General features: G+C 44.0%; 1 protein-coding gene across 7 annotated transcripts in view; it reads right to left on the bottom strand.

The window, feature by feature from the left end:
• LRCH1 (leucine rich repeats and calponin homology domain containing 1) overlaps positions 1 to 15,110 on the bottom strand; it is a 123,686-nt gene extending 108,576 nt beyond the window's left edge. For 3 of the 7 annotated variants that reach the window (XM_080594547.1, XM_080594548.1, XM_080594549.1), the window contains exon 1: positions 14,684 to 15,105. In XM_080594547.1, coding sequence (XP_080450673.1) covers positions 14,684 to 14,933 — 250 coding nt within the window. In that variant the 5' untranslated portion in view covers positions 14,934 to 15,105. Of the gene's footprint in view, positions 1 to 1,369; positions 13,275 to 14,683 lie in introns of those variants that run through there. The other 4 variants (XR_013952051.1, XR_013952052.1, XR_013952050.1 and 1 more) reach the window with 3 other exon arrangements.
• Between the last annotated feature and the right edge of the window lie 6,435 nt (positions 15,111 to 21,545).

Raw genomic sequence — 21,545 nt, 5'->3', positions numbered from 1 at the left:
TTAATGCAAAGTTTGTGCTACAATAAATCAAGACACCTTTCCACCTTTCATTACCAAGACACCTTTCTGACGCAGATGTCTGGATCCTTTTCTGTTTGTCCTCAGCCCTTCCTGACCTAACTCTCCAGCTTTATTCTTAGAGCTTTTTCTAAGACCTTTTTTAGACCTCTATCTAAGGCTCCGCTGCCTTAAATATGATCACCTGAACATCAATACCACCAATTCACCCTAAATAGTAAGACTGCTTAGCATTCAACTCCTTTTATGCTTCTGACACTTCTAAACCTGGTCTTTATGGACTACTGGCTGTAGCACCAGTACATAAAAAAATCTGATGTCATCTGCATTCCACCAAGGGTGGAGGCAAACAAACACTTTCTTAAAATGAGTTCCCAAGAAATCCACATTTCATAAAACCAAAACATCCTGTTTCTATAAACAGAATTGTCAAGCAATAACGTTCTAGAAGAGATACTCAAGGAGGAATTCTTAATTAAACAGCAACTTTTCTTGCATTTCATTTAAAGCGTTCTTCTGTGATACAAATAACCTTATTTTTTACGACCCTAATTCATAAAGCAAAGCACCAAAGGATGCACAAGTTTTTCCTGAAGCAAGGACACCACCACAAATCACAGTACTTGAAGAAGCGAACTGGCAAACTGTTCAAACTTGTATACCTTTAAGAAACCACCATCAGAAGTTAAAACTTGTAAACCACTGAAACAAATCATGTTCTATAGTCTTATAAGAACATAGTGTCTAGTACAAGAGCCTTTTTGAGTTGTTCACACCAGAACATCAGTCATTTTGATTTGGTTGTGGAGTGTTCATCTGATGTCTACTCAGAGAAACTGAGTGATTTCCTCAAGAAAGCCATTAAGGATATAGCATCATCTAATTTTTTAGATGTTCTTCTTCGTCTTCTCAACACATCATTCAAGATTTTCTGGACTTTTTCCCCTAGAACTCAAAATCATTGTTGACAAAATCTGCAGTGACAGGTGTTAATGGTACAGTAAGTGAAAAGAAAGCCAAGTTCAAGATGTGCTAGGGCCTGGAGCAGGGACAAACTCCTCTGTAACCCTGTCGGATGAAAACTCACAAGCACAATGAAGCATGCAATCGTAGTCTTGGGAAGTGTCAGCATAAAATAGGAGCAATGATTATCACAAGCTTGCATTGACTCTACAGTACAAATGACCATCGTGAAATTTGGGTGCTCTAGCAACAAATGTTAGAAAAGAAGCCAAACACAGGTTACCTCCACTGATACCTCACTAATCGCTGCATCCAGTTGGTGAGTTAATTAACTGAAAGACAATACAAAGGTTAAAGAACCCAAAAACATGAGGTTTCACAAACTTACAAGACGTGAGGTCTGAAATCACACTCCACAGGTCTGTGTGTTTAGGACTGAGGGGCCACAGCAGCATTTACCACAGCAATGTAAGAAATGACCAGCCTCAGCTGTGTCCTCTGCTCCTGGGCTGGTGGTTACCTGCCACAGAACAGGGGCAGCAGGCAGGATCACATGCCGGCTCCTCAACACCACAATTCACAGCCTGTCCTGTTAATTTAAATCTATCATCATCACCATTTACTCACCCTAGGTAGAAGGGCAGTACCTTTTACTAGGAAGCCAGGTGGAAGGCTGTAGCAGCATCTTAGTTTACAAAACCCCTTATTAATGAAGGCTCCTAGTTTATTAAAGACAATTATTAAAGACAAATGTTTAAAAACTAATTTCTAAACAACTGTGGAAGAATGAATATCTATCTGATATAGTACATGAACTCATCCAGTAGATGAAGAAAGTAAAGATCAAACGATCATAAGTTGAAGCTACAATGCAAACTAGTATGTGCAATTTCTTTTATCTACTTCCAAAGGAAACATAATTAATCATACTATTATCACTGGCACACTTTAAAATCGATATAGTGCATACAAGCCATGAATTTTTGGTCTAGATATGAAGACTCAGGATAATTTATGGTCAGTACTGGGCAGAGGGTCAAACTGTGTCAACATAAAAGTCTCTTTTGGTATTAAGACGCATCAATTATTCCATGCTTCAACAAACATACTCCAATCACCCCAGAATAAAGACAGCAGCATGAAATAAGGTGAGATACATCTGGTAAAGAATGACAGAAAAGACTACATATTACTGAAGCATTAGAGAAATTCCTTTAAAAGAAAGCATCTTCTATTAATAAGGCAAAAAGCCTTAACAGCTTATTGCTCCTGATCATTTTCCTTCTGTAAAACTGTTTCCTGTGGACTGACTTACACTATTTCCCAGTAAAGACAGAGTGGTTATACTCATATCCTTCATTTAATAACTTAATCATAGTAACTGCCGAGTAACATGCACGAGAAGTTGTGACGTAAGGAGAAATATATTGATTTGCCTATCCTCAGGCTGTACCTATTCCATGCATGAATGATGTATTTAGACATACATGATAAAATAAAACTATCGTGCAAAAAGTAGAACATAAATCATATTTAAAAAATCTGTTTTAATACACGCACACAGTAACGTGCTGGAACTGCATGAAGTTTATAAGCTATATCTAGAGCAGCACCGCTTCTCATGCGGAATGTTTCCACGCTGATTTCACCCAAAACATAAATCTGCCTGGATTTTTATACAAGCTCTGCTTATATAAAAACAGCTTTGATTTCATGCGGCACCACACGTTACTTCCACTTGTTCCAATACAAACAATTTGGGAAAAAGCTAACACATTTGGGAGAGAAACAGAGGGAAGCGATATCCAGTCTTTTCAGAAGCCTTTTCCAGAGCTTTTACTGATGTAAGGTTTTCCAGATTTAAATAGTTAGCCTCTCGGCATTCTCCTGACTATTCAAAAATCCCAATTACGTAATCACCCAAACTCTTCAGAAAACATTCAGAATAGTGCATGTAATGCACACACGCATACATATATAGGAATTGGTGAGGTTGGTTTGTTTGGTTTTCAATTAAATCCGACTATGTTGGATAGAAGCATAAGGAAACTTCAAAGACTTGTCCTGCTCCCCACACATACAGTCTCAAAAACAATGCTTGTGCTTCACCATCCTCACCGTAATTGCCTAGAAATTGATCTATTTATTCATTTTAGAGCCTTTCCCCATTGAGGCCAGACTATACATTCATTCTTACTCCTCTTTAAAAAACTCTTGTAGAAAAGCCTCTCTTTTTTTTCAGGCTGCCATTGCTTCATAGACAAACACAACTTACATTTTCCTGATAAACTAGATGTTGGAAGTATCACGTGGCCACCTCTCCCACAGCTTAACATTTAAGTGCATAACTGAAATGCTTCAGCGAGGCTACCAATTACTGCAGTTATTTCACTACCGCACGAAACTGCTCAACACCAAACTGAGCTATAAGATTCCAGAAGCCATTTTTAGCCTCAGGCCCTAGGCCAAAAATAACCTTTTCAGTTCTCTAGGAAGCCAAACATACAAAGATACGAAAACCAGCAGAGGGATTACAGCGCTTCTTGCCAAAATAGTGATTCAGTTTTATTTAAGTTCATGCTCTTTCATATTACCTGGTTCTTAACTGACAGCAAATCTATAATGACTTTTTCTTTTAGAGACTGAATATTTGTGAATCATACTGTCATGCGTTTGTGACAGATGCTACTATAAAATGATTTCTTTATTTTTACATTGCATTAATAAATTTAAAACTGCTCCCAGGACATAGGATCATAAAGAAAGCTTCAAAGTTTGCATCTTTACTACTACCCCAACATCCTCCAGAAGAAAACTTCAATGAAAATACCTCAATTTCCATTCTTACAGACATTTTACACTGCCTTGATGGAGCTGTAAAAATAGGAGCCAGAGAACCAAAGCTAGGTTCCTTTTACAGTTTTGTCCTTGATCTGTTCTGAGTTCTGGATTAAGCAGTTTCATTTCCACTCCTCATTTTCTCCCATCTGTAAAATCAGGGATGATCTGTATCTCTATAGAACAATGAAATACCTCAATGAGAAGAACAAAGCTTGCAAGGTAATTTTTAACAGAAACACAGAACAAGGTCCATCCTAGGACCAACTGAAACTAGCAATCAGCTCTTAGAAGTCATCATATTAGCACTCAATAGAATTACATAGAAGGCTTTTAAATTAATCAAAATACAAGAAATTCAAAATACTTTCTCTGCCCTTCAGAAGCTCTTGCTTGGTTAAAAAGTTACATTCAGGAAACTTTAATGTGCCAGTAATAGTTGCAATACGTGATACAAAGGAATATACCAAGAGAGCAGCTGTCTTGTCTCTAAATTCCATCATTAAAATTTTAACAAAATGAAGTCAACGTTGGATACATTATTCTACACCACTTGCATCAAAGGATTTTCTTTGAAGAGCTAGCAAAAGATCTTCTCCGCTTTTCATGTTGCATTTGAATAAGCATATGAAGAAGGAAAAAAAGAGAACGGTTCCAAAGTTGTGGAAGAAATATGCCTTTTTTAAAAGAAAAAAAAAAACAGGTACAAAGGAAACCGAGCCTTTTCAGACTCAGCAGCCTCTCCCACCCCCCAAAAGATCTCTGAAAAATAATGGCTGAAACAAAGCATTGTCAAATTAACACCGCAGTTTTCCATCTAATTTGAATGTTCAGATGATGAATGAAAAGGTCCATTATAGTACAGCCACAATTTGGTAAAGTGCTCAATTTGCTTCTGTGTATTTTGACTAAGAAACTACATCATCAGCTCATGAGAGATTTAAAAAAAAATAATCAAGAACTACAAGCAATAACAAAGTATGTTGATGTTGTATAGAAACTAAGTAGTGGTTCTGACAGGTCTTAAAGTAAGATAAAGTATGGAAACATTTTAGATGGACCCCACAAACAAAGTCTTGGCCATTTATCTTTCTGCAAAAACACTAAGGAGGGGAGAATACCACCTCTGGTAAAATGCCCAAGCGACACGACGCGTGTGAGCGAGAAACAAACACAAGTCCCTAATATCGGGCCATCTGAACTGCCTGGCAAATGGAACACAGGCGAAGAGCAGGCACGCAGCCAGGCTCAATCTCAAATCTTGGAACGGGGATCGCCGGCAGTGCGTACTGAGCAGGGAAACAACACCATACACTGCGGAAGGCAAAAAGACGGAGTTCTTGAACTTGGATGAACTCAATGAAAAAAAAGAAATAAACCCCAGAAACACAACATCCAACAAACATGGAAAACCTGGGTTTAAGTTTCTCCGCATCACCACTCATAGCAGCTGTTTAACAACCAGGGCAACCCTCCTGCCCCGGAAGGCTCCTTTCATCTTTGACCAGGAAGCCCATCCCAAAAGTCTCCATCCCAGTCGATATTCTGTAATTATAAACCATACAAATGACACTGGGTTCTTCCTCCTTCCCCACGGAACAAACAGACAGCGTTGCTGTTACCACACTTGCTGCATCTTAAAAAGGGTGAACTGAATAAAATCAGCTAGGCCTCACCATTCTCAAAAAAATATATATATGGCAAGTATAAATAATTTTACCCCCCTATTGCTTCCATCACGATATTTATAAATAGTTAAAAGTTCAGAAGTAAAAAAAAGTCATTTGAATAATAATTTTACTTACCATGGCAACAATCTCCCTATCTTTAAATTCTGAGACAAGGTTCTGGCTATAAATAAACCACCATATTTATACTTCTGGTATCTTGCCTTACTTCCAGTAAGCCTCATCCAAGTGTACATTCTGCTCCACTTCTTTCCTTATCGGACTAATCTCCAATTCAATTTTCTTCTCCTACCCTATTTCTTGCCCATTTTCCACAACTTCTCCATCAGTTTCAGTGCTTACCAGTCTGTCTCTGTGCACATCTTACAAACCTGTTTCTTTCCGTTCACCAACGGATCCAACTTGTCACTCGTGCTTTTCTCCTCACATTGAAATGTTTTTTTCTCATCCATTTTTTTTCATTTTTACTTTTTCCCCCGTCTAATGCAGTGCTACGAAGAAGTGCTGCTGCTGCAAATAATACAACCAATGATGCACGTTCAATAACTGCCTCTATAGACATAATGATAAAGTAAAACTTTGTAATTTGCAGTTATTTGGCTACTTTTAAAAGAGCAGGCCATGCTTAAACATTTAATTCCAAGATTTGACTTTTTTGCTAAATTTAGTTTAATTCAGAAAGTTATTTACCTTGAAACTTCCGCCACATGTGAATGTCCCACCCAGTAGTGTCTCCTACCAAAAAGGATTTACAGGGCTGCTTTAGTAGAAACTGCCTATTTCTCGTCTGTATAGTTTAATCCAAAAACTGGAAATTAAACCTGTTACCAGTCTTTCATTTTACAGCACTGCAGTTTAGGAAGAAAAATCAAACTTCTGTTTTTAAAGCAGGTGTCTCAAATCTACCTTGATGTTGACAATATCCGTTTAAAAAGGAAAGAGTTATCAAGAAAAGCACAGAAACAATCATAGTGAGATGAAACATTTATCTCTACGTTCCTAATTGATACATGCAACCAGTCTATTTCAGTAAATTAATCTATTGAAAAATAAGGTAAGCAGGATAACAGACAACAAGCATTTTCTGATATTTTCCTGTTTGTTCAGTACAAATAATTCACTCCACAAAGAGCATTTCCAAATAAAAAAAAAAAAGGAAAACCAACTGTGTACGTTTGCATACTCCAAACTCAACACTATAATTACTGCAACTTGCACTAAGGACTAAAATCACCCCCAGAAAACCAACAAAAACACCTCATCCATTCAGCAACACAGGTCACTTGACTAGATGCTCAGCTGTTTTGCTGTCGTTCTGCTCCTGATAAAGCTCCAAAGCCTCCAGCTACTTCTAGCTACTTCTCTAACCATACCCCGAAGAGCCACCTTACAGTCACATCATAAAATTTTCAGCGAGCTTGTAACTAAGGGAGCCAGAATTCCCACAAGTTCAGCAAAACATGAAACATTTCATGCGGCTTCAAAAGTGAGCGCAAACCTCAGGCTCCAAATTAAATGCAGAACTAATCCTCATTCGGCTCTACTAAGACTGTCGTTTCACTCACGTTTTAATTTTTTTTTTATTATTTTTTTTTAAGTATTTCTTGTACAGACTGGGACAGAAGGAAGAGAGACTATTTAAAAATAGAAATAACAAGAACAGTTAGGAGGTTTGCAGATATTATGGTGTTCTGCACCATACAAGGAAAAAAAAGGGATAAACCAGCAAGCTGGCCAGCAAGACACCCCTGGGGGAAAAAGGGTGGGGAGAAGCGTTAGCATTTTAGAACTGAACTCTTTCCACAAGGATGCATCTACCCACAAATTCAGCAGAATGTAATTATTCCTCCAGAAGCTTAACTCTCTGGTACCTTTCCAAAGAATGCTTTATAAGCACCCGAACCGCTCCGATGCACGTGCTCTACATAGAAAAATCCGGTCAGCAGAGTGCAGTCAGAAGTCAGGAGATACAACGCTCATCGCCGCTTTGCCACTGATCTGCACCCTGAACGTGGTGATAACATTTCTGGCTCTTTCAATTTTACATGTGGGCAAACAATAGAGGGCATGTTATCTTCATAATTCTGATCTCACTAGAACATAAGGATACCTCTCTGGTTCCCAAAGTGCCCTAAGTTATTTAAATCATGTTGATTTTAATTGTGAATTAGGTATCTAACCAGTTTGGGAATTTTCACAATCTAGATGCTTACTAGCAGAGCCAGCAAGAACAAGCCTGGGGCAGCCACTCACCTCATCCTGCCAAGAGTGGTCAGTCTGATGCACAAAACACGAGTCTCTCATTCTTGGTGGCTCTCACAACTCGGTAAGCAGCAAAAAAGCCACCAGCTTTCCCTTCTGGGGGTGTTCAAGGAAAGGCTGGACGTGGTGCTTAGGGACATGGGTTAGTGGGTGACACTGGTGGTAGGGGGATGGTTGGACCGGATGATCTTGGAGGTCTTTGCCAACCTTAACGGCTCTATGGTTCTGCAGGTAAATGAACGCTAAGCTTCTCGAATTTAAATTCAACAGTTAACCTTCAAGGTATCAATTTTAAACTATTTTTTATAGCATAAGACTTGCAAACGTCATATATGATAGTCATATCATTTCCTCCATGTTTTTCTAATTCTCTGTTCACAAAATTACAGTTATCATTAATGTAACTGCTCAAGAAACCTGTTTTTCCTCAATTTTACCAAGAACATACAGCTCACCTGCTTGCTTACCATCCTGTCCATTATTTCACTCCCAACACTTCATGCATTTTCACTCTTCATAAATTGTCCCTTATTTTGTACAATTCCTTACCTTCGGTCTTCAAGTAACACCTTCTTTACACACGTTTTCTTGTTCAAACCTGTATCACGTTGGCATTCCTCTTCCAAGCCACAGTGCTGCTGAGCAGGTATTCATTCTGCTTTGTCGCAGCTGATCCTGCCCTGGTCTCTTCCCCTCACTAAAGCCCTGAGTATTTTCAACACTCCAGGTATAGTAATTGTATTCAGATTGACACTGACCCTGCTGTTTTACAGACGTCTAAACCAAGATGTCTTTTGTGTCAACGACACAAAAGAAACAAACCAGGGGAAGGAAGAAGTGGAGACAAACCACATAGGAATATTTGGCTTCTGCCTCCCACAAGGCTTGTGATCACAAGAGTGGCTCTGAAACAACACACCATCTCAGCTAAAAGCATGTGAAAAGAAACCTACAGCACCTTTACTGCCACAACAGCACTTCTGGAGCTCCGAGTCAGTCGTTCCCAAGGCAGACAGGCCAAGGACACACAAACTGACAGGATTTCCACGAGAGCAATGAGTTTTCACCCATCTACAAGCACAGTGAGGCCAAACAGGCTTTGACAGCTCTAGGTGGGGCTGTCTGAAAAACAGCCACCTTAAATTGAAAGTTAACATTAAGGGTAAAGGTTCAATAAACAGCTGAGCTTAATGCTGTTGGAGAGCTTTCACCCTCCCTCCCATTGTGTGATTTCTAAGCTGTCATCTCTCCTACCTCTAACTCCTCGCTGTTGATCTTCTGGAGCTTCACAGCTCACAAAGGGAGCCAGCCAAAAATAAAATAAAATAAAAATCACCACGCTGTGGAAGATGAGCGCACACACACACAGAGCTGATGGTAGAAAGCCATTAATCTGCTCAAGCCACACTCTGAAAGAGTAACCAGGCTGCTGAGTACTCCCAGTTTGTTTTCGAGCAACAAAAGCCACTCTGAGGCTTTATTTTGTGCTGCCCAATGCCACCAGCACCTGCAGAGTGGCTGCATTTCAGCCAGGAGGGTATAAATCTCCGGACAAAAGAGGTACTTTCAAAAGCACAATTCATTAGCCTCCACACAGCAAAAGAACTAATAGACTCTTTGCACTGAGTCAATCGCGTTGATGTTTGCATGATCCACGAAGCAGAAGGACGTACCCTGACCTGGGGAGGGAAGAAAAGCACCAAATGGCCTCAGAGTAGCACCAAGTTCTGTTCATTCATGCATTTTTTAGCCTCAATAATATGCAAATTATACAGTAATCTCAAGAAGCAGTTATATCCCATAAAGTTTGGCTGCGGGGTAACATTCAATTCACTTGTGAGAATAAACAAACATACTTCCTCCTCTTTCCTTGTCCTAATACACTTAAAACATGACTTGTGTAGAAGAGAATAATGTTAGAAACCTTCAAATAAACACAGGAAGGTTGTAGAAAGGGACTGACTTGAATATAAGAAACAGAACTTTTTTTCCAGCCCTCTAACTAATTTGAAGATGTTATTTTTATTGACAGGAAGTTTGGATAAAATAAGCAAAACGAAAGGTTCTCAAGAAGCCCCATTCACAACCAAAAAGCAATATAATCGAAATATAAATTCCAGAACGTGAGCAGTAAGCATTGAAGAGAATCCTTAAAAGTTTGAAAGCGACCTATCGAATCTCCCCCCGGGACCAAATAATAACCAAATTCTGAATAATCTGGCATTGGTTCATGAAATTGTGCAGTAGCACCAACAAACTAGTCAGTATCTGTGACATAAATGCTGTTTGCACGGGGAGAAATCAAGCAAGCAACTGCACATCTACAGCTACATGCAGGAGAATTCCCAGAACTGGAGGAAGAACTGCTTTAATAAAGGAGCCAAAGAAGACCAGCAAGAATTATGGCAATATACATAGCTATTTATTTTAAACTAACTAAATAGAACTTTGCAAAATAAGTTTTTACTATTATTATTATTATTATTATCATTAGCAAAGGGGACTAGAAGAAGCATATTTCACCTGAACCAGAATATATCACCTATATATATATATATCACCTATGTATTTACACACACACACACACATATATATATATCAGAAAGACACACAGAAAGAACTTCAAACACCTGGATAAAACACAAATGCATTCCTAAACTAACTCTGATGGAAGACAACCTAGAACTTTTGGTGTTTTTTTTTTTTCCCCTTTACAAAATCTCCCAGGAAGTGCTTAGATGCCAAAATTCAAGCTAAAACTGCCCCACAAACTAAAACTCTACAGGTTCTCAGACAGATGCTCAGGTGACACCATGATTTGTGGACCATCCCGAAAACAAACCTATAGCTACAGTGTAAATCAGGATTGCAAAGTCAGGCTAAGTTGACATCAACAGAGCATCGTCCTGAGCGCGCAGTCCAGGTAAAAGTATTTAAACAAAGGAACTCCCACCTGCTGGTTTTTGAGCGAGCATTCTGAAGTACTGAAAATAAACACATATTCCTTCCCAATTTTCATACTGTCCAAGCTAACATTCAAATACCTCAGTCTGCATTTCTTTTCAAACAACCACCTGAGTAAAAAGTATTAGATTCTCTCCCATCTCACCACAAGCAGCAGCAAGGGATGCTGCTTCCCCATGTGCCTGAACAACACAATCAAAATGGATGGAACAGGTATTCAGGAGAAAAAGTTCAGAGGATCTGCCTTCAAAACAAGAAAACAACAACCAAAGCCTACAGAGAGAGGTTGAAGCGATACATGCAGCCCTGACTGCACATTTAAGTAGCAGCTTTGGGGCTTTTTCTTCCTCATTTATAAACTAACATGCTTCTAGCATTCCCAGTGGCTTTGAGGAATATAATTGCATGCTATTACTTAAGAACTATGTGATTACCGTGCCACTGTCTTCTGCGTAACCCAGCCTGTAATAAAAGCGATAAGAATAGCATTTATTATTTTTGAAATGGCTCTTGCAATGCATCCACGCTGATGTGGTTGAAAACATCTGACTGAACTCCAGATGCTTTACATAGAGGATTTATTTTCTTCTAACAGTGCTGCGCACCACACAAACTCCCTTCTGTGTGCAAGATACTGCCTCAAAGTTCAGACGACTGGGTCACCCAGCTCTTGAGCAAAACTCTCAAAGACAACAAGGAAGAAATGTTTAAGTGCTGGAAAGCTGCATGGACGCTGACAGGATCGTGTCTCTATAAGCGAGATGTAGTCAATGCAAAGAAAAGTCACAAAAGAAAAACCATTCCAAGAAACTGCATAAATAGAAGTGACAAGTACAGTTATGCCTCCGCAGTTGCTATAGAGCATAACTGAAACGAGAACTAGACAAGTCAAGTAATTTGCTCCCGGCTATGAAAGTTACATCCTTCCCGCAACTTTATCAATTGCTATATGAAATCTGACTTCTAACTTCAGGGAAAAAAATGCATGAATAGAGAATTTCAAGTTTGACACTTCTATCTTCCTCAGACCTGTTTAAAGAGCTCTGAACTTTTGCAGAAAACAAGCTCCATAACATTTTACTTCAAAAGTCTGCATACCATCCTTTCCTCAACCCATGAACTCTTTATCTAAGGCTCTTTAAAACACTGTCAAGATGCAGATATGGTCTCATTTTTTTTTTGGAAATCCCCTGCTCTGCAGATCTCTCAACTCAATCCCCCATGCTGGTCTTCTCTAAATCAAGGATTGCCTGTATTTTTTCTGTAAGATTAGCCCTCTTTAGTAAAAAAGGCTTTAACAGAAAAAGGCTACTCCTACACCGAACATCAAAAAGTTTCAAGGCTTCAGAGATGTATCAGCACATCAAATCCAAAAGTACAAGTCACTCGCTGCAAGGACACATGCCAAGTAGCACACAAAAGCACTGTTTTTATATCATGCACATTTATGGAGAGGAAGCGAGAGGGAAAATTCCCATCAAGAGTTTGTCCTGAGAGTTTCAAAAATCTGGGCACAAGCCAAGCGCCTCTTCTGTTTATATATTCTACTTATGCAACGTAACAAGTGAAAAGGAGCACATTTTTTTCAGAAATATATCAAGGTAGGACTTAACTCACAAGGCAAACAATTCCCATTAATCAGCTGCAACATGCTGTTACAAACAAAAACATAAAGTAACCGTAGATTAACACATGGTTTTTCCTAAGTGGGGAGAATGAATAAAGGACTGAGAATGTCAGAGAACTGAGGCATGGGCTGCTCCACACTGCCATTTCTACCAAAGAGAGGAAGAAAAATCCACTCTACATGTGTTTTGTATTGGGCATCTTTCGTGAAAACTCTGACAAAGACTATTTTTTTCTCCAGAATGTGAAACTAAATATGTAACAGGCACGTGCCACCTATACAAACACCACACAGCTCGTGCTTCTGCAGAACGTACTTACACAACATACAAATACAAACATACTCACTGCCAAAGAATTTGTTTTCTGTGCATAGTTTTGCTTACCAACAGCCTGAATAAGCTCAAATCAAACATGCCTGAATTTCTGGGTTTCCACACTACTTATCCTGTATCACGGCATGTCTTCATTAGACCTCTTTTAAAAAGAACAGCGATAAAACATCTCGCTTTGGGAGACAAGCTGCAAGTCATTCTTTTCACTGCATACAGTGCTATTACCACGTCTTATCCCTTTCACTGCCCATCTATCACTGAGTTAATCGTTAGCATGGCAAATCCTGCTACCGATTAGCGAGTTTCATTTATCAAGTTTCCCATTTCTCTTTTGTTGATACGGGCGTTCTCACAGAGCGCTGTGAAATCCATTTGGCAAGAGCAAGCGACGGAGCCGGAGAACAATCAGAAACGTTACTCTGCTCCTGACAGCTGGGCTAGACGCAAGTATGCAGTGAGCACCTACATCTCCGCGGACAGAAAAGCAGAAATACCCTCGTGCAGAAGTAGGTGCGAACCGAGGTTCGTGTTACCACACGCCTGCGCGCAGGTGCAGCACCTGCCGCTCTGCGGGACAAGAAGGACAAGTGACTACTTGCCTGCTCCTCCGCTGCTACAACGCAACCATCTTCAGCAGGCAACTGGGGCACAAAAGGGCATGTGGAGGCGGTACAGTAAAGATCTTAAAAATACACGGATGTATTCTTCTAGTGGAGGTTTGTACTGTTCTACCTAGAATGTAAAGAATGAATTGGTTTCCACCCCCCTGTACAAATACGGGTAGAAGAACAGATGGGACCCTTCTTGGGGGGGGACTGCTCCTTCAGGTGAGAAAGAAGCGTGCCTTTTTCCATGCTGGAAGGAGGCAGTGAGGGCAAGGTGAACGCAGACTGGATATGCTTCCCCTCACCTCTCCTACCCGCAGGGCTGTGATGCCCGTCCCCTCCGCAGACCTCTGTAGTGATGGTTTTCTCTGCCTGCAGAAGATGTCCAGTGCATGTGAAGACAAGGATTTCTTGCCAGCTTTGCCACGGAAGACAGCATTACGTATGGAGGTGGAAATATGGCTGCGTGAACGTTAGGATACAAGAGTGGATGTCTGACACTGGGGTCGATGTGGATTTATGAAAGGCACCGTGCTCCCTGGAGGTAGCTGCAGGGCAAAAGCGCTCCTACGGACACTTCTCCACCTGCAGCACGTAAAATCTGCGACTTACTCAGAAGCATGAGAGCGTCCTAACGTGGTTACACACAGGCTTAATCCCCTCCACGGCAGGCGGGTCCACCTACACACAGGGCGAAGGAGCAAGCCAGTATCTCACATGCAACCTGCACATGCATTCCTTGTGCAACGTACCCACTGGTGGCCTCAGCAGAGGCACGGAGGAGCTGCCCTCACCCCAGAGAGGAGGCTGAGGAGAGGTGGGAAGCAGAAGAGCCACGGAGGAGCCAGCTCTGCCTTACAAAGGCGGGGTGGGCGTGCGGGGGGGCGGCTGCAGCCCTCCAGCCAGATGGGAGAGCAAACACCTACCTCAAGCACCGAGCCGGGAGGAGGCTAAATAATAAAAAAACAGACAAACAGACGGAGTGGGACAGAGGGGACCCGCCTCAGTTTCCCCAGGGCACACTGCCCGGGGGGGACAGCTGAGAGGGGGGTTCCTCGATGACTTTAATTACTCCCCCTCACCTCACATAGGGTCCCCTCACGTCGGAGGGGTCCCCCCACCTCATATAGGGCCCCCGCACATCAGAGGGGTCCCCTCACGTCGGAGGGGTCCCCTCACCTCATATCGGGCCCCCTCACGTCAGAGGGGTCCCCTAACCCCACATATGGTCCCCTCACATCGGATGGGTTCCCCCACCTCATATAGGGCCCCCTCACCTCATATCGGGTCCCCCTCACGTCGGAGGGGTCCCCCCACCTCATATCGGGTCCCCCCACGCCGGAGGGGTCCCCCCTTGCATCCAGCCCCCCCAGCCCCGCCTCACCTGCCCGCACCGTGTCGCTGAGGTCGTGGCTGAGCGCGGCGGCGCTGCGGGGGAACTCCTTCAGCTTCCTGCCGCTCAGGCTCAGCCCCCCGCGGTGCGCAGCCTCCTCCAGCGCCCGCTCCAGGCCGCGGCTCAGCGGCGCCTGCAGGGCCAGCGACACCCCCCCGGCACCGCCGCCGCCACCGCCGCCCCCCGCTGCCGCCAAGGCAGCGGCGGGGAAGGGCTGCGGCTCGCCTCCCAGCGTCGCCATCTTCCCCCCGGCCGCTGGGGGTAGCCGAGGGGCCGCCCGAGCTGCCGCCGGCTCCGTGCGGGTCCCCCCCTCACGGCCCTTCCTCCTCCTCCTCCTCCTCCTCCGCCCGCTCGCAGGGCAGCCGGCAGGCGGAGGGGCGGCGGCAGCGCGGGCGGGAGGCGGAGGAGCAGGGGCGCGGGCGAGGCGCAGTGCGCATGCTCCGCCTCGGGCTCCCCCCTCCCCTCCCCTCCCCTCCCGGAGCGGGGCGGGGCGCGGCGGCGCCACCTGGCGGCAGTGCCCGCACCCTGCAGCAGTCAGCGTGCAAGGGGCTGGCACGGGCGGGGGCTGCTGGCTGGGGGTGGAAATGAGGAGACATTTCTTCCCAGAAAGAGCAGTCAGGCACCGGGACGTGGTGGCCCAGGGAGGTGGTGGAGTCACCGTCCCTGGGGGTGTTCGAGGAGAGGCTGGACGTGGTGCTTAGGGACGTGGTTTAGTGGGTGACAGTGGTGGTAGGGGGATGGCTGGACCAGATGATCATGGAGGGCTTCTCCAACCTTGATGATTCTATAATGCCGTGGTTCTACATCTGCATGTGCAAGTGTGCTTCATGTTCACATGCATTGCATGTGCATGTGCAACCACACTGCATATCCAAGTGCAAGCATGCTGCATGTGCACGCGCATACAAGGGGAAAAGTAAGGGTGAGCTCTCCCTTTCTGGCACAGCACCCCTTCCCCCTTAGGTTCCAGTTAGGATAGTTAATTTTCTTCCTAGTAGCTGGTGTGGCGCTGTGTTTGGGATTTAGGATGAGAAGAGTGCTGATAACACGCTGATGTTTTAATTGTTGCAGAGCAGTGCTTACAGTAAGCCAAGGACTTTTCAGCTTCTCGCTCTGTCCTGCCAGCGGGCAGGCTGGGGGTGCAGCAGGAGCTGGGAGGGGACAGACCCAGGACAGCTGGCCCAAAATGACCAAAGGGATGTCCCATGCCATGTGGCATCATGCTGAACAATTAATATGGGGTCGCTGGCTGGAGTTGGGGGGACCGGCTGCTCAGGGACAGGCTGGACATCGGTCAGCAGGTGGTGAGCAATTGCATTGTGCATCACTTGTTTCTTACACATTCTTCTTAGCAGTACTACTATCATTATTATTATTTTCCTTTCTTTTCTGTCCTAATAAACTGTCTTTAGCTCAACCCACAAACTTTCACTTTTTTTTCCCCAGTTCTCTCCCCCATCCCACTGAGGGAGGCAGGATAGTGAGCTAACAGCTGTGTGGTGCTTAGCTGCTGGCCGGGTTAAACCACAACACCCTTTTAAAAGGAAGCTCCCACCTGTTCGTCCCCTTCTTTTGGCATCCACCGCAGCTAACAGCATCACCTCTCTAACTGCACCAGCTCCGCGGCAGTTTGCAGTGGGGTGAAACTACTGTGCAGGCGCTGAGGCAAGCATGCATATGCTGAGGCGGAGCACATTTCATTTGAAAATTAAAAGCTGCAGCAGCTCTTGCCGCCGGACTCCACAGGCCTTGGGGATCACCTGCCCTGCAGAAGGAGTTTCTGAAGCCTGCTGCTGCTGCAGGCACTGCTTCACACCTGTGTGTGGTTTTGGGGCCCAGCCTGCCCCACAGAGACCCTTTGAGGGGTGATTTGGAGTGACAAACCAAAGCATGAGGCCTCATGCTTCCACAGCACTCAGAGAGCTCAAAGATAAAAAGGGACCCATACATCATCGCGTGTGACCTGTACTTTACAGGCCATTACGCTTTGCTCCATCCCCCTGTGCTGTGATCGATGGCTGACGTTAAATTAAAGCTTCCCGGGCTCCAGGAAGTTCAACACCGGGCACTACAGGGCAAAGGAAGGCAGAATTGCCACAAGGAAATACCTCTGAAAAAAAAACAACAGGAGAGATCTCTGCAAGTTTAGCTACCACAACAAGAAACAGGCCCAGTTAAAAATGAGGGAAGGGTACTAGAGGTAGACTGAATAGCATCAAAATATCCATAAAAAGCTTGTTCTTTACGGCTGAGAAATGCTCAGATGCAGCTCTTAGTATCAGCATATTTTCATCTGAATTTTATATACATAGCAGAAGTGTTGCAGGCAGCAGCATTTTTAAGGAGGGTTGCCTCACATTAAGGAAAGGTCTGTAAGGTTAGATGGGTAGGAAGGGGATTGTTTTACAGGACGTACAATTAAACTGCACACAAAATATAGGCCCCAAGCTAAACTCAAATCCAAACTGTCCTTACACCTGTGATTGCTGGTTCTTCAGGTGTGATGCAGAGATCCTGTGTTTCTGCATGACAAATTCAGTCTCCTACCAGTTCAAGAAAGTCTTGGGTGCACCAGAGAGCAATTCTTGACACCGTTCCTTAGAACAGCCCCAAGCTGAAGAGATCTTCCCCAAGGAACAAAACAGCCACCGCTGTCACAGGTACGTCCAGATACCATGTTACTTCTAGCAAAGGTTGGTGGTGGCTTATTAAGATAATGTTCCCCACAAATTTCCACTAGTCACAGCACGTTTGGGATTTAAAAAGCTTCATTTGTGTTCCTGTTGGAAAATGTAAGGAAACAGCTGAATAGCTACATCTTCTCAGCGATTTACAGAAAAGTGTTGATGAAAAATAGTGTGAGTTGAGTAAGCTGTGAATAAGAGCAACTGCTAGGCTTCCCCTGTAATGGATTTTTTTTTTATGTTTTAATAGAATAAGTACTATATTCTTTTACACATAGAGAAGTCTGGAGTTTCATAGGTTTTATGATGCAGCAAATGACCTTGCATGAGATTTCCTATGTATTAAATCCCCCAACAACATGAAACCTGATTTTGAGACTAGTACTATGGAGCTAAGCATGCAGACAGTGTATCTGCAGAAATCATCTTCTAGCATCAGCTCTTTACAGTCAGATAACAGGCCTGTCTTTCTGCGAGGTTTAGTAAGCTCAGTCACTGGTGGGATACCACACGCCTTCCTCCCCCACTCCTGGTAAGACAAAGTGACTTCTGGTGCCGATTTTGCTATAAAAAAAAAAAGTTTTTTTTGCTCTGCATTGCCTTCATGCTGTCCTGCTAATTCTGCATTCTCCCTTAAAACACCCAACATGGGGACAGCCACGATATAGGGGCACATGGGGCTGCCCTGCTGCACGGTCTGGCAGGGTTTAAGATCCAGGTTCTCCCTTGTAGCAATGTAAGGGCACACAGCCGTGATGGAGCAGCAAGCTTGTTTTAAAATCCTTTTTACCAGAGCTGCTGAGGAGCAACGCAGGCATGACCTGTGCTGACAAGAGCCTGGAAGTAACACTTTGCAGGCTGCTAACGTTAAAGAAGGTCACAAAGGTGATCAGGGGGCTGGAGCACCTCTCCTACAAAGACAGGCTGAGGGAGTTGGGGTTGTTCAGCCTGGAGAAGAGAAGGCTCCAGGGAGACCTTATAGTGGCCTTCCAGTGCTTAAAGGGGGCCTACAGGAAAGGTGGGGAGGGACTCTTTGTCAGGGAGTGGAGTGATAGGACAAGGGGGGATGGCTTTAAACTATAAGAGGGGAGATCTCAATTAGATATAAGGAGGAAATTCTTCACTCAGAGGGTGGTGAGGCCCTGGCACAGGCTGCCCAGAGAAGCTGTGGCTGCCCCATCCCTGGAGGTGCTCAAGGCCAGGCTGGATGGGGCTTTGGGCAACCTGGTCTGGTGGGAGGTGTCCCTGCCATGGCAGGGGGGTTGGAACTGTATGATCCTTAAGGTCCCTTCCAACCCAAACCATTCTGTAATTCTATGATTATCAAGATCATGGAGGAAAATAATATAGCACCGAAGCTGTATCATCTTCACTCTCTGTGCCTGAGCGCTGTGCCAGATCTCAGTCTGTTCCTATAGATACAAAGGATCATAAATTGGAAACACCTCAGAAAAAGAAAAGATCAGTCGCAGCAGCACCGATTTCCTGTTCCCATGCAGATGTTTATGTACAAGGTCACGCTCTGTGCATTGACTTTGGTTGGATCGCAACGTGGGCACAGCCTGATGCAGCAGTGAAGCTGCAGGGATGGCAAGATGCCGCTGTAGGCAGCCCCTCCATCCCTTGCCCCCAGCTATGTGGTCTTGCTGTTTCCCATATGACAGTGTTTGTAGTTGTCTGAACCTTCAATGAGCCAGCCAGGAGACTGAGAGCAGCTTAAAAATTAACTCTAGAAGAAAAAGAAATCAATAGGGGCTTTTCAGCAAACACAAGCAAATGTTGCAGTGGAGAGGAAGACTGCAGAAGAAAGACTACATGTGTGTAGCAGAAGAAGATGACTACAGAGGTGACCAATTTGCTAATTGGGTCACACATAGTGGCTGTGACAGGAAAAATCCTGTCAGAGATGAGCGGGAAGTACCACAGCTGAGGAAGGCCATGAGCCTTAGGGACTCAGAGTCTAGGACTCTAAATTGACAGAAAGAAACAACAGGGCCCACATGGTTTGTTAGGATCAGAGGTGGGCAAAAATTCATGTGCTGGGATCTGGTGTCTCATGAGGTTGCATGTGAACTCAGTAACTTCACGTACGGACGTCTACCTCACGCCCCATGTGCTCTAATATGGTGCTCTAGGGGCCTCAGCGTGGTGTAGCCCCTACGCGGTCAGGTTGCAAGGCTTTCTTCACGCGAACATCCCAGGTGGACAGGCTGTCTGGTGCAGAAGCAACACGGAAACATCACAAGACAAGCAGAGTTGGCATCACTCCACTTGCAAGGCTACCTCGGTTTTGTGTGCAACACAGAAGTCACAGCTAAGAAAAGCCCCATTATACATCCTTGATAGCATGATTGTAATGGCACTGGGACAAAGAAAATGAAGAGTTGGATCCCAAGAGAAGAAGCATGGCAGGCTGAAGCTTCAAGTGGTGTAGATAAAAATCGCTCCTTTCAACTGAAGCACAAACTCCTGGTCCTGCTTACAGTATGCCTAAGGCAAATGGTTCATAGCAGACACACCAGTGAGGTGAACAGCCAACCCAGAGCAGACAGTGGATTGCTGCTGCCTTGCAGCAAAGGGGTAGTATGAGGAGATGGTTCATATAAATCCATCTCTATAGCACCTGAGTCAAAATGCTCAGAAAAGGGGGGGCAGAGAACAATAAATCCATAAGAGGCAGGAGATAAGGGCAGCAGTAGCGATGCTGCTATACAGACATGGATGCACCAGGACAGAAACTGGGAGAGATCATGATTAAAAGCTCAGTTAAGAGGCCATGAAAACAGACCTAAGGGTAAAATAAAACCAGAATGAATCTGTCTTGGTATCCCTGAAACACTTGTCCTGACTAAACATTTAAAGACAACACAGTAACATGCCCACACCTGAAATATTAATTTAGTTCAAAGACTATTAGCAGCTGTAAAATTGCAGAGTTTCTTCCAAGTTTCCCAGATGACCTTGAAACATGCAGTATGATAGAGAGGTACCTGTGTCCACACTTACTTGAATCCACTGATGAAATACAGCTTCAGCAGAGATTCAGTGGAGATTCGTGGGATTGTAACCAGGGTGGGAGCCTTGCTCTCAAAATGGGCAGAGACAGTAGCTTGTTGTACCATGATCAATAAAAGAAAGACATGCCTAAGCTGGGAAAGGAGCAGCTTGCAGGAGTTTGCCTTCACAAAAACATGAAAGAGCTTCTGGTAGGAGAAGAAGCCATCTGAGTAAGGAATAACCTGTCTTCTAATAAAAATAGAGGAGACAATTGGTTATTGTCACTAGACAATGAGACAGCATTCACAGAAAGATACTGTTGGCAGTCCCACAATGCCTCCAGTGTATGCTGTTGAAATACCACGGTTCATACATCTGTTGCAAGAAAACTATGCAAACCTGATTTCCTACCCACAGCAGACTGTTAGCACAGCCACATGGAATTGAAACAGAAATAGAGTCTCCTTGGTCTTCTGCAAAATTCAGAAAATGCAAGGAGATAGAAGATGCCAATCAAGCAGATGAACTCCAGTTTCTAGGCAGAGCACAGGAAGTGTCAGGGGCACACAAGTCAGAGATTTTATAAGACACGTCTTCATGGTTATGGGAAAGACAGCAGGTAAAATGCTTCATGTCCCTGTTAAGAATAGCAGAAACACTGAGACCAAAGACTGCCTGGAAAGCAGTTGTGATATATATGGGGGAAGTGAAGCCTTAAAAGCCAAAAGCAGCAGTAGAAATGAAAGAACAACTCTACCAGAATATCAGCCCAAGTCTTTTCCCTGCAAACCACACAAACCACCTCACTGGTATAAACATGTTCTCAAGACACCTGGGAACTCGGTGCGAGCCATGAACCAGCACCAGCCCAGTGGTTGCAAACCACTCACCTGAGTTGAGTCAAGTAACTAATTTTAGTTTGCCAGCACTGCGTCTGTGCATTTCCCCCACTCAGTCCAACCGTGTAGTTGATACCCAGTCAACTGGCAACAATAAATTGGAAGGTAAAATTGCAAAGAGGGTGTTCAGATATCTGCCACTGCGGGGGAAAAAAGCATGCATGCAATTCCTGAATGGGGAGTTGTACCCAAGAACACATTAATCGCCATTAATGCTATGATTACACACACAAGTATAGATCTCTGCAGCCACCAGCTTCTCTTTCTCCAGAA

Source organism: Anser brachyrhynchus (assembly GCF_964034855.1).
Source record: "Anser brachyrhynchus genome assembly, chromosome: 1".
NCBI lineage: Eukaryota > Metazoa > Chordata > Aves > Anseriformes > Anatidae > Anser > Anser brachyrhynchus.
This window is presented reverse-complemented; position numbering and strand designations above follow the sequence as displayed.